The sequence below is a fragment of the Lissotriton vulgaris genome, chromosome 5 (assembly GCF_964263255.1).
Source record: "Lissotriton vulgaris chromosome 5, aLisVul1.2, whole genome shotgun sequence".
NCBI classification, from domain to species: domain Eukaryota; kingdom Metazoa; phylum Chordata; class Amphibia; order Caudata; family Salamandridae; genus Lissotriton; species Lissotriton vulgaris.
Window position 1 is genome coordinate 525,524,798 of NC_141693.1, and position 12,878 is coordinate 525,537,675.

A 12,878-nucleotide genomic window follows, 5' to 3' on the forward strand; every position below is an offset into this window, starting at 1 on the left:
CTCTACTCCTTAGTTGGGAAATAATGTGCACTCTACTTTGTCATGTCATATGAATGTGAGTCACCCAGGATACAATAGGTATTAAAAAATCAATTGTGTCTATGGATAATGAACTCGGCATGAGTGGGAACACAAAGAAGGCTTGGCAATTTTGCCGGACCGCCCCCACAGCTGCAAAACTAGCCCCCACCCTACCATCCTCCCAGGGAAAGGCCCATGCCCTCTATGGCCAGTCCTGCCCTGGGAACAAATAATACAAACATCCTGCACCTGATAGGGGGAGGTGCTACAAAAATGTAAACAGCGAGCAGGCATAGCATGCAGGTACCGTACCTGAGGGTTCATAATAGTGCGTTCTTTAAAAAGAAGTCATAATGGTGAATGGAGAAAAATTGTAAGCATTTACGCTTGCACCGTTATCTACAGTGGGTTTCCAATGCTTCCTCTGGAAAATACAAAGTGCATAAACACTGGCAACATAATTCAGTGTTATCTTTCTGATCAACACTTCAAAAGATTATTGCTCAGAAATTCCAGTAGCAGCTAATAGCATCTGAATAGCTGTACTGTTCTATTCAAAAGGTATAAATGCATGACTTGTGATTAGCAAAAGGTCAGGCAATCTGAGTGGAGTTGTTTATTCTACATCATTCCTACAATTTAAATCCTTTAGGGCCTTCAGTACTTTTAGCACAAGCATTACAATTTTACTGCAAGTAGCATATTGTTTAGGTAATGAAAACAATTACAGCTCTCCCTTTTTAGTGATAATGTCATACTAAAGGCAAAGATATAACATCATGGCAATAATCTCTTTTTCATGCTTCTTTTCAAAAGCAGTAAATCAATGTTGTTATTCCCTCTGTAATGGTGCTTATTGTCCGTTTAATTCAAATCACAGGTTTTTATTTACAGGACTCAAATACCAAAATCAAAACATTAATACAGAGGTCAAAGAAAAGTATGTGATTTTGGTTATTTAGGTTTACAAAAGCTCCCTCATTTCGGGCACTGCAGAACCATATAGAAACTGGAAATATGTGTTCATGTCTTATTAGAACATTGGAATGTTGGGAGCTCCATTGAAAACAATGGAGTAGCTCCGGGCTTATAATGGCTGGTATATTCCCGGGGTTCCAACATTCCAACGTTTCTTTGTTCACAGGTGTGGCTGTGAACAAAGGCTTCAGGTGGCCTGAGGGAATTTCAAACTCCTTGCTCTCCCTGAAGCCTTTGTTTTATTTGTTAGAACATTCTGCCTTCTAGTGGCAGAATGTTTTAATAGCCCTATAGCTCTTCGTAGCTGGGCTATACCGGCTATTAAAGTTCTGCTCCCTTGTTAAAGGCCCGAGCCTTTGGCTCGGGCCTTTAACGCTGGAGCAGGACTTTAATAGCCGGTATAGCACGCTACGGCAGACTATATGGCTATAATAATCTACTCTGTAACAATGGATAACCTCATTGGTTTATCAAATTGTGTGTTTTCATTTTAAGTACTTGCACGATAATATTGGATTTTATCCTTTTGTTTTTCAGCTCTCCAAAACGTGAAACTTTGGGCTATTGATCGACAATGTTTTCAGACGATAATGATGAGGACGGGCCTTATAAAGCATACAGAGTATATGGAGTTTTTACGAAGGTTTGCCATTTTTACATTATTTTCCAGATTTGCAGCTTTTCCTAGGTTACAATTTCATGCAAAATAATCAGCAATGTTCTCAGCTCTGAAAATTATTTGACATTATCTTATTTTACTAACTATTTTTACCAAGGCAATTTCGCCTGCTGATATTTTCAAGTCTTACTTGAAATGTAATTTAAATAATCACTTTATGTTTGGATCTATTTTGCTGGGCATGGTAAAATTAAAGGACAGGGATATGCCACAATCCTTGATTTGTTTTAGTAGTTCAGAGGTATTTGCAGGTATTCTTGATTTCCTTTACTATAATTTGTAATGAAAGTGCAGGCAATGCCTAACATCACAAAAAGCAAACATTTAAAGACATTGAGACCTATTCATAAAGCCATTTTAAGAAAGTAAAGTGGTACTTCACCGGTACTCTTTTAGGGACCCTTACATGTCTTCATGAATTGGCCCCAAAACACTCTAAAATCAAATAGAAATGACCCTGCACTTTTCGAACCTTAGCTAATAGTGAGTGAGATGTTTTGGGGCTGACTCACAGTGGGATGTAAACAAAGATAAATGAGGACCCTTGCAATAATTACTTCCCATACTCATAAATGCTTTTGGGAATCAGACCAAAATATTGTAATACGATTTAAAGTAAATATGCACTAAAGGACAGGGATGATATAATTTGTACTTTATGTGGAATTGAGGCAAATCCTTCATAAATTCTAGTTTTGTAATGTAGCGACCATAATCCAGATTATAGCTATTATTATGCATTTGTATCACACATTTGGCTGTATGAGACTGGTTAGTGCCAAGGAAACCTTTTTAAACCATTATCATCCTCTTCAGAGCACTTGGGACTGCGATTTAGCAAGGTAATGCCTGAACGCCTTTTAAAAGGACCTGCAGTCAGTGTTCCATGCAACAGGGTTCTTCATTTACTTCAGATGCTCCTGCTTGATTAAAGCGGTACAAAAGGGGGTGGTGATGGACGGAGCATCTGAACCAATCAAACACTCACACCCAGTCAACAGATCTGGGTTTAATCCATCACCGTTCGTTAGCCCACTCTGCCATCCCAGTTCAGACATGGCTATATGCAAATAAGTCTGACCCTGTGCCTCATGGGAACAGTCCAGCCCGAACTGCCAAGCCATTGCTTCCCTGGACCAGAAACAAGCTTCCTAGGACTGGTTTCTGGCATTCCAGCCGTCTTCAGCCAGGCTTGCTTGAATCCAGTGGCAAAGTGAGCAAGGGACTCACGTCTGAGCATACCCTGCCAACTTATGGCGAACAAAGCGGTAAAAAAGGGGGTGGTTATGGACGGAGCATCTGAACCAATCAAACACTCACCCCCAGTCAACAGATCTGGGTTTAATCCATCACCGTTCTTCAGCCCACTCTGCCACAACAGTTCAGGCATGGCCATATGCAAATCAGCCTGACTCTGTGCTTCATGGGAACAGTCTAGCCCAAACTGCCAAGCCATGCCTTCCCTGGACCGGAAACAAGCTTCCTAGGACCGGTTTCTGGCATTCCAGGCGTCTTCAGCCAGGCTTGCTTGAATCCAGTGGGAAAGTGAGCAAGGGACTCACGTCTGAGCATACCCTGCCAACTAATGGCGAACAAAGCGGTACAAAAGGGGGTGGTGATGGACGGAGCATCTGAACCAATCAAACACTCACACCTGGTCAAAAGTTCTAGGTTTAATCCATCACCGTTCGTTTAGCCCACTCTGCCACCCCAGTTCAGACATGGCCATATGCAAATCAATCTGACCCTCTGCCTCATGGAAACAGTCCAGCCCGAACTGCCAAGCCATGCTTTCCCTGGACCGGAAACAAGCTTCCTAGGACCGGTTTCTGGCATTCCAGCTGTCTTCAGCCAAGCTTGCTTGAATCCTGTGGCAAAGTGAGCAAGGGACTCACGTCTGAGCATACCCTGCCAACTCATGGCAAACAAAGAGGTACAAAAGGGGGTGGTGATGGACGGAGCATCTGAACCAATCAAACACTAATACCCAGTCAACAGATCTGGGTTTAATCCATCACCGTTCTTCAGCCCACTCTGCCACCCCAGTTCAGGCATGGCCATATGCAAATCAGTCTGACCCTGTGCTTCATGGGAACAGTCTAGCCCAAACTGCCAAGTCATGCCTTCCCTGGAGCGGAAACAAGCTTCCTAGGGCCGGTTTCTGGCATTTCAGGCGTCTCCAGCGAGGCTTTCTTGAATCCAGTGGCAAAGTGAGCAAGGGACTCACGTCTGAGCATACCCTGCCAACTAATGGCGAACAAAGCGGTACAAAAGAGGGTGGTGATGGATGGAGCATCTGAACCAATCAAACACTCACACCCAGTCAAAAGATCTGGGTTTAATCCATCACTGTTCGTTTAGCCCACTCTGCCACCCCAGTTCAGACATGGCCATATGCAAATCAATCTGACCCTGTGCCTCATGGAAACAGTCCAGCCCGAACTGCCAAGCCATGCTTTCCCTGGACCGGAAACAAGCTGCCTAGGACCGGTTTCTGGCATTCTAACCGTCTTCAGCCAGGCTTGCTTGAATGCTGTGGCAAAGTGAGCAAGGGACTCACGTCTGAGCATACCCTACCAACTTATGGCGAACAAAGCAGTACAAAAGGGGGTGGTGATGGACGGAGCATCCGAACCAATCAAACACTCACACCCAGTCAACAGATCTGGGTTTAATCCATCACCGTTCTTTAGCCCACTCTGCCACCCCAGTTCAGACATGGCCATATGCAAATCAGGCTGACCCTTGCCTCATGGGAACAGTCCAGCCTTAACTGCCAAGCCATGCCTTCCCTGGACCAGAAACAAGCTTCCTAGTACCGGTTTCTGGCATTCCAGCCGTCTTCAGCCAGGCTTGCTTGAATCCAGTGGCAAAGTGAGCAAGGGACTCACGTCTGAGCATACCCTGCCAACTTATGGCGAACAAAGCGGTACAAAAGGGGGTGGTGATGGACTGAGCAGCTGAACCAATCAAACACTCACACCAAGTCAACAGATCTGGGTTTAATCCATCACCGTTCTTCAGCCCACTCTGCCAGCCCTAGTTCAGGCATGGCCATATGTAAATCAGTCTGACCCTGTGCTTCATGGGAACAGTCTAACCCAAACTGCCAAGTCATGCCTTCCCTGGACCGGAAACAAGCTTCCTAGGACCGGTTTCTGGCATTCCAGCCGTCTTCAGCCAGGCTTGCTTGAATCCAGTGGGAAAGTGAGCAAGGGACTCACGTCTGAGCTTACCCTGCCAACTTATGGAGAACAAAGCGGTACAAAAGGGGGTGGTGATGGACGGAGCATCTGAACCAATCAAACACTCACACCCAGTCAACAGATCTGGGTTTAATCCATCACCGTTCTTTAGCCCACTCTGCCACCCCAGTTCAGACATGGCCATATGCAAATCAGTCTGACCCTGTGCTTCATGGGAACAGTCTATCCCAAACTGCCAAGTCATGCCTTCCTTGGACTGGAAACAAGCTTCCTAGGACCGGTTTCTGGCATTCCAGCCGTCTTCAGCCAGGCTTGCTTTAATCCAGTGGCAAAGTTAGCAAGGGACTCACGTCTGAGCTTACCCTGCCAACTAATGGCGAACAAAGCGGTACAAAAGGGGGTGGTGATGGACGGAGCATCTGAACCAATCAAACACTCACACCTAGTCAACAGATCTGGGTTTAATCCATCACCGTTCTTTAGCCCACTCTGCCACCCCAGTTCAGACATGGCCATATGCAAATCAGTCTGACCCTGTGCCTCATGGGAACAGTCCAACCCGAACTGCCAAGCCATGCCCTCCCTGGACTGGAAACAAGCTTCCTAGGACCGGTTTCTGGCATTCCAGCCGTCTTCAGCCAGGCTTGCTTGAATCCAGTGGCAAAGTGAGCAAGGGACTCATGTCTGAGCATACCCTGCCAACTTATGGCGAACAAAATGGTACAAAAGGGGGTGCTGATGGACGGAGCATCTGAACCAATCAAACACTCACACCCAGTCAACAGTTCTGTGTTTAATCCATCACCGTTCTTTAGCCCACTCTGCCACCCCAGTTCAGACATGGCCATATGCAAATCAGTCTCACCCTGTGCCTCTTGGGAACAGTCCAGACCGAACTGCCAAGCCATGCCTTCCCTGGACCGGAAAAAAGCTTCCTAGGACCTGCTTGATTAAAGGCAAAGGAAGCAAAACAATTCAGGAGCAATGTTTCTCTTAACCTAATATGTTTTTCTTCACAAATACTCAGGAACACCAGACAAAATATGAAATGTACCACATTCTTCTGCTACAGACTACGAAACAGGTGGCCATTTGCCATTTCCATGAATGGGGTTAATTTTGTTAATTAGCTCTACAAGGTCCTCAAAGCAGGATTGCCTTACACAGCTCATTTATTGGTACGGAGAACAGCATTCTTCAGTCCATATAGCACTGACTGCAAACGCCGACGCATTTTGGGAGAATCCCTTCTTCAAAGCAATACAGTCAATGAGTGAATAGAGAGCCCCACCTTCCTTGTTAAGCGTTATCACACGCCGATTGGACCACTCTGTATGAGACTTTGTGTTGCTTGTTGGGAGATGGAGTTCTTCATTATTCATTGGCACTATATATATATATATATATATATATATATATATATATATACATATATATATATATATATATATATATATATATATATATATATATATATATATATATATATATATATATATATATATATATATATATTCACTGAAAAAAACAGGTTTCAGAGAATTATAGCTAAAAATTAGCATTTAAAGAACCTTAGAAATTCACTGAAAAAAACACAGGTTTCAGGGACATTTTAATTAGAAATTAGCATTTAAAAAACCTTAGAAATTCACGGAAAAAAACAAAGGCTACAAGGACTTTATAGTTAGGCTGACATTTCACTCATACAAAACCAGAGAAATTCAGCTGTTATAGTTAGCTAACTATAATTTGCGCCCCCGCAATTCACTGCTTATGACCTCACATTTTTCATCACTCATGACATGGTCAGTGACATCACTGATGACATCTCAAATAACATCAGTGATGACATCATCTAGTGATGACGAGTGTTTTTAAAAGTTTACGAGTGTTAAATATATATACACCAGGTCTATTGGTGAATCAGTGGGTGTATTAGTGACTCTATGGATGACGCAGTGGGTGCATGACTGACTGTATAAGTGAGTGATTAGGTGTCCCAGTGAATGTATGGGTGAGTGACTGGTTGTGTGAATGTGTGTATCTGTCTGTAAGTTGCTGTCTAAGTGGGTGTATAAGTGTGTTAGTGGGTACATGAATGCCCATATGAGTGATTGATTGGTTGTCTGACTACAGCTATGGTTGTCTGGGTGTCTGTGTTTGTGGGTGAGGAGGTGTGTGACTTCATGTATGGATCAGTGACTGGGTGAGTCAGTGGCTCTATGGGGTACTGTTGTGTGTGTGAGAAGTTGTACAGGTGATTTTGGTGGGATTTGCAGGGTTGCGGACCAGTTGTTGGGACACTCCCACCCCCTCTTGATATTTAAATCGCGCTGGGACTCTCGCGCGCCAACTACATCCTGAGCATTTTCCTGAGGCGGAAGCCGGGACAGATGGGCATTGTAATTTTACTTTTTATTAGTGTGTTTTAAAAAGTGTTATTTGCACCATCTACCATGTTGCCTACTCACTGCATCTCTACCCTGAACCCTCGCAGCTGATTAGGCGCTGTCGCAGGGATAGTTTCGGGGGTAAGCCGCCATTTTGGTGGGATTTGCAGGGTTGTGGACCAGTTGTTAGGACACTCCCGCCCCCTTCCCGCCTCATAAATGTCCATCATTACTCGGCCGCGCAGCGGGCGCGCCGATGGCGCGCCAAAGGCAAGCTCGTCTGCGCCCGTCCGCGCCTGGAAGTCGCCTTTCGCCAAAACCCCTGCCCAAAAACTGAATGACCCTCTCTGCTATGGTAGAGAGACCCTTTAAGCACTGAATCCAGGTGCCGGGGTATATGGTGAGCTAACCTCTTGTATGGGGGAAACAAAATTAAATTTTCTATCTGTAATTTCAACTCACCCGCCCCCCTGGTCGTGCTCGTGTAGCAGCGAAAAGAATACACCAAGCCCAGCTGAAAATTTTCAACTAAATGTAAGATCACTTGTCAAGCACCATATAGAAATTCACGATCTTACCTCTGAGGAGTCCCCGGACATTCTCTTTGTATGTGAAACTTGGCTCAAGGACGATATGACAGCCGCACCCAATCTCACCCTTACCCCGGGCTATTCCATCAGCACCATAAACAGAGACTTCAGGGGTGGGGGCATTGCGATAATTTATAAATCTCAGTATCCCTGTTAGTTTATTAAGGAGGATATCAGGGAATGTGAATTCGCCTGTTTTAGGGTAGCTATAAGTGCACATTTCACCTTCTCTGGACTGTTTATCTACCGCCCCCCCAGGAACGGCTACTAGATTCATGGAGGCACTGTTAGAGACAGCTAGTGCACTTGTGGTGGGTTCGGCCAATTTCACGATTTTGCGTGATTTTAATCTCCACTTTGACCTGACTCATGATAGCGCCATATGTAATCTATTAGCCAACCTGGATGCTCTGCAGCTGCAGCGAGTGTCCGATGCTACGCACATAGCCGGACATATACTTGATCCGTTTTTTTCAAACATCACCGCCATGAATGTAGTAACGCCCAAGCCCATGGGATGGACAGATCATTTTTTGATAGAAATAAGGTTATCCATGTCAGACCCTTATAGTCTAGATACTGATAATTTGGTCCTTAGAAGCCCATGGCATAAATTTAGACTTGAAGATTTTCACGCCTTTCTTACAGCCAATCCCTTAGGAGATATGGCAAACCCTGAGGTGGCGTACACTGCTTTTTGCGACTGGATCTCAAAGGGTCTGGACACCTTTATTCCTGCTAAATGGACCAAGGGACGCACTTCCAACTCGAGTCCTTGGTATAATGATTCATTGAGAGCCCTCAGGAAAGTCTGCAAGAAAGCGGAATGCGCTTGGAGAAGGGATTACATAGATGGAGATAAAATATCCTATCTGTCCAAAATCAAGCTTTACCACAAAGCGATCTGTGCTGCACGTGCAGCTTTCTATGCTAAGGAAATAAAGCTAAGCTCTAATCCGACTAAATGCATATTTAAAATCTTTAAGGAGCTTAGGAGTAATAAAGCGGCTTTGCCTAGTATAGTTTCCACACAACATTGGGAGGAGATTGCGCCTTTTTTTGTAGAAAAAGTTCAAAAGATTTATCAATCTTTTCCACACGTGTCCCTTGAGGCCACCTTCTCAGCCGCTAGGGATGAGTCCTGCCCTACGCTATCAGCCATTCCGGAGATCTCAGAGGAGGAAGTTTCCAGATTGTGTGGCAGAATCAAATTTGGCTCTCCCTCTGATCCTATGAGGCCGCCCCAATTTATTGAGTCTCTTTCGCTTTTTCGGCAGCCGGTGTGTCAAATACTGAACTTTTCCTTTTCCACGGCAACTGTCCCAGGTGCCTGGAAACAGGCTTGGGTGTCTCCCATTATCAAGAAGCCTACGCTAGACCCCTCTAAACCCGAGAATTTTAGACCAATCTCTCTTATTTTTTGGGTGGCCAAGATTGCAGAAGCTCATGTCAATAACATCCTATCCCAATTTCTGAGCTCCTAAGATACTCTGGACCCGTCGCAGAACGGTTTTCGGGCAGGCCATAGCACGGAAACGGCCCTGCTGGCCACCTCAGAACATCTCCGGACCATCCTGGATGCTGGTCAAAGTGCAGCGCTGATTCTGTTAGACCTCAGCGCAGCCTTTGACACAGTGTCACATGACATCCTTCTTTATCGCTTGGAGGCAGTAGGGGTCACCGGGACAGCCCTAGAGTGGTTCAGGTCATTTTTGACTGATAGATCTTTCCGTGTGTCGGCCCCTCCATTCCTCTCTCAATCCCACTCCATTGGACAGGGGGTCCCACAAGGCTCAGTATTGAGCCCGTCGCTGTTTAATCTTTATGTACAACCTTTGGCCGCTGTCGCTAAGAAATGGGACCTTACGATGGTTTCCTATGCTGTCGATACCCAGCTTGTTATCACCTTAGCTGAGGGACCATCGATTTCGGCCACTAGATTCAGAGACGGGATAACAGCAGTGGCTCAATGGATGGCTAACAATTGTTTACAACTGAACGCGAGTAAAACTGAGGTTCTACTGGTGGGTAAGAACGCTGCTCGAACACTGGTGGCAAGCACCTCTAGGTGCTATGCCCATGCCTAAGACAGTGGTAAAGAATCTTGGGGTCTGGATGGATTCCACGCTCAGCTTCCAGACCCATACAAAGAGAGTCGCCGACACCTGCACAGGCTTGTTAAGGGGTCTTAAACCTCTTTTGAAATTTTTTGACCCAGCAGTACGGCAGCTTATTGTGCAGTCTCCTATACTTTCCCATCTAGATTATGCTAGCTCTCTGCTTTTGGGGGCTAATAAAGAAGAGATACGGCGACTACAACAAGTTCAAAACTCTGCAGCCAGAACTGTGGTAGGTCTCCCTTTTATTCCCCGGTTAGGGCCACTATTTAAGGGCTGCATTGGCATCCGATTGATAAGCGGATCCAGTTTAAAGCTCTTTGCCTTTCTTTTAAGATTCTAAAATCTGGCAGCCCGCCGCTTCTGGGCGATCTTTTGAGCCCGTATGTTCCCCACCGACAGTTGCGCTCGCTGGGTCAGCACATGTTGACTGTCCCGCGGTTCAAACTCTGCCAGGCAGGAGGCCGCTTGTTACGTTATTTGGCTGCTAAGCTATGGAATTCTCTGCTGCTACATATCCGGGGCATGGATGACTTGTTCGTTTTCCGAAAAGCCATCAAAACCTTCCTTTTCCCTTCAGTATTGTCTATGAGTTTAATTACTTTTGCAACTTTCTTTCTGGACTGTATGTGCTATTAGATCTGGTAGCGCCGGGACGCCCCTTCGCTGGGGCAGCTGTGCACTTTAGAAATCGTTTAACATAACATAACATAACATAACATAACAGTGAGTGTCTGTATGACTGTGTCAGTGATTGAGTGCATGTGTCAGTCAGTATGGGTGAGTAACTGAGAATGTGAAAGGCAGTATATGTGAGTGACAGGGTATATGAGTGACTATGTGAGTGAGTGAATGTAAGAGTGGCTATATAGATCAGTGCATGCTTCTGTCAGTGACTGTGGTGTAGCTGAGTGAGTATGTGGTACTATTTGTATGAGTAAGTGGCTGTATGATTGACTGTATGGGTGAGTCTCTAGGTGTGTGAGAAGTTCTATGGGTGACTCACTCAGTGTGTGACTCACTCAGTGTGTGAGCACCTGTATGGCTGTATGAGTGGATATGTCAATGGCTGTATTAATGAGTGATTAGGTATATGAGTGGCAGTATGGGTGAGTCAGTGGATGTGTGTATAGATCAATGAATCAGTGAGTGGGTGTGTAAGTACTGGTATGGCACTGAATGGGTTTGAGAATGGATGTGTGGGAGTGGCAGTGAGAATATAAAAAACTCTATAGGGGTGTGAGTGGGTGCATCAGAGTCCTTTGGATGATGCCATCACTGATGTCACCAGTGATGTCGTTTGAGATGTCATCAGTGATGTCACTGACCATATTATGAGTGATGTAAATGTGAGGTCATAAGTAGTGCATTGCGGGGGCACGAGTTATAGTTAGCTCAGCTAACTATAACAGCTGAATTTCTCTCGTTTTGTATGATTGAAATGTCAGCCGAACTATAATGTCACTGTAACCTTTGATTTTTTCTTTGAATTTCTAAGGTTTTTTAAATGCTAATTTCTAATACAAAGGTCCCTGAAACCTGTGTTTTTTTCAGTGAATTTCTAAGGTTCTTTAAATGCAAATTTTTAACTATGATTCTCTGAAACTTGTGTTTTTTTCAGTGAATATATATATTTATATATATACATATACACACATATATATATATAGTGCCAATGAATAATGAAGAACTCCATCTCCCAACAAGCAACACAAAGTCTCATACAGAGTGGTCCAATCGGTGTGTGATAACGCTTAACAAGGAAGGTGGGGCTCTCTATTCACTCATTGACTGTATTGCTTTGAAGAAGGGATTCTCCCAAAACGCGTCGGCGTTTGCAGTCAGCGCTATATGGACTGAAGAATGCTGTTCTCCGTACCAATAAATGAGCTGTGTAAGGCAATCCTGCTTTGAAGACTTTGTAGAGCTAATGAACAAAATGAACCCCATTCAAGGAAATGGCAAATGGCCACCTGTTTCGTAGTCTGTAGCAGAAGAATGTAGTACATTTCATATTTTGTCTGGTGTTCCTGGAGTATTTGTGAAGAAAAACATATTAGGTTTATTGAATTTCTAAGGTTTTTTAAATGCTGATTTCTAATATAACTGGCAGTCACATTTACAGAGTGGTAGAGACCGGGGTCTGGACCTCCGTCAGCTCTCAGGAATTCCATTGTGTAAGATTACAGGAGGTACCAGGATGGCATCTTGGAGACCAAGGTCCCTCTGGAGTAAAGTGGACTTCATCCCCCAACCAGTGGTGTGCCAAGAGGCGCATTTGCAGAGTGGTGGACAAGGGGGCGTGGCCTCCAAAGACCTCTTAGCAAGCCCACTGTGTGGGACTTACTGGAGGTGACAGGATGGGTAGTTGGTCAGAGGCCATGCCCCCTTTCTCCACCATGCTGCAAATGTGGCTCCTTTCACACTGCTGGTTTGCGGATGAAGTCCACTTTAGTCCTGAGGTCCTCAGGACACAAAGCAACCTCATTGCCTAACCAAGTGGAGCACTTGTTTGTTATGGGATGTTGGGAGCGGTGCTCATGCCATCCCATAGCAAACTGCCACGTCCCTGGGGTGGGCACCCTGGGAAATTGCTGGAGCCAGCCCTGGGGGCGGCCGTCCCTAGGGCCATTTATGGCTCCATGATTGGGGCCTTGTGGCCCCCTCCAACAATATTAAAGCCCTGGGGAGCTGGTGGTCCCTGGGGCTGTGTGACATTGTTTTCTAATATAGTCCAGAGGAGGTGGTGGTCCCTGGGGCTCTGTAGGCGGGCTCCAGCCCCCCCACACATCTTTTCAATGTAGCCCTTGTGAGGTGGCTGTCCCCAGGGCTGCAGGGATGCAGCATGGTCCCCCACATTTAACATAATTAGCCCCAGGGAGTGGCAGTCCCCGGGG

The 12,878-nt window shown here is 45.3% G+C and overlaps 1 protein-coding gene across 1 annotated transcript in view; it reads left to right on the top strand.

The window, feature by feature from the left end:
• Positions 1 to 12,878, top strand: part of PRKG1 (protein kinase cGMP-dependent 1) — a 1,912,306-nt gene that overhangs the window by 1,146,340 nt on the left and 753,088 nt on the right. Inside the window, exon 4 of the mRNA XM_086921971.1 lies at positions 1,537 to 1,642. Coding sequence (XP_086778097.1) covers positions 1,537 to 1,642 — 106 coding nt within the window. The remainder of the gene's footprint in view (positions 1 to 1,536; positions 1,643 to 12,878) is intronic.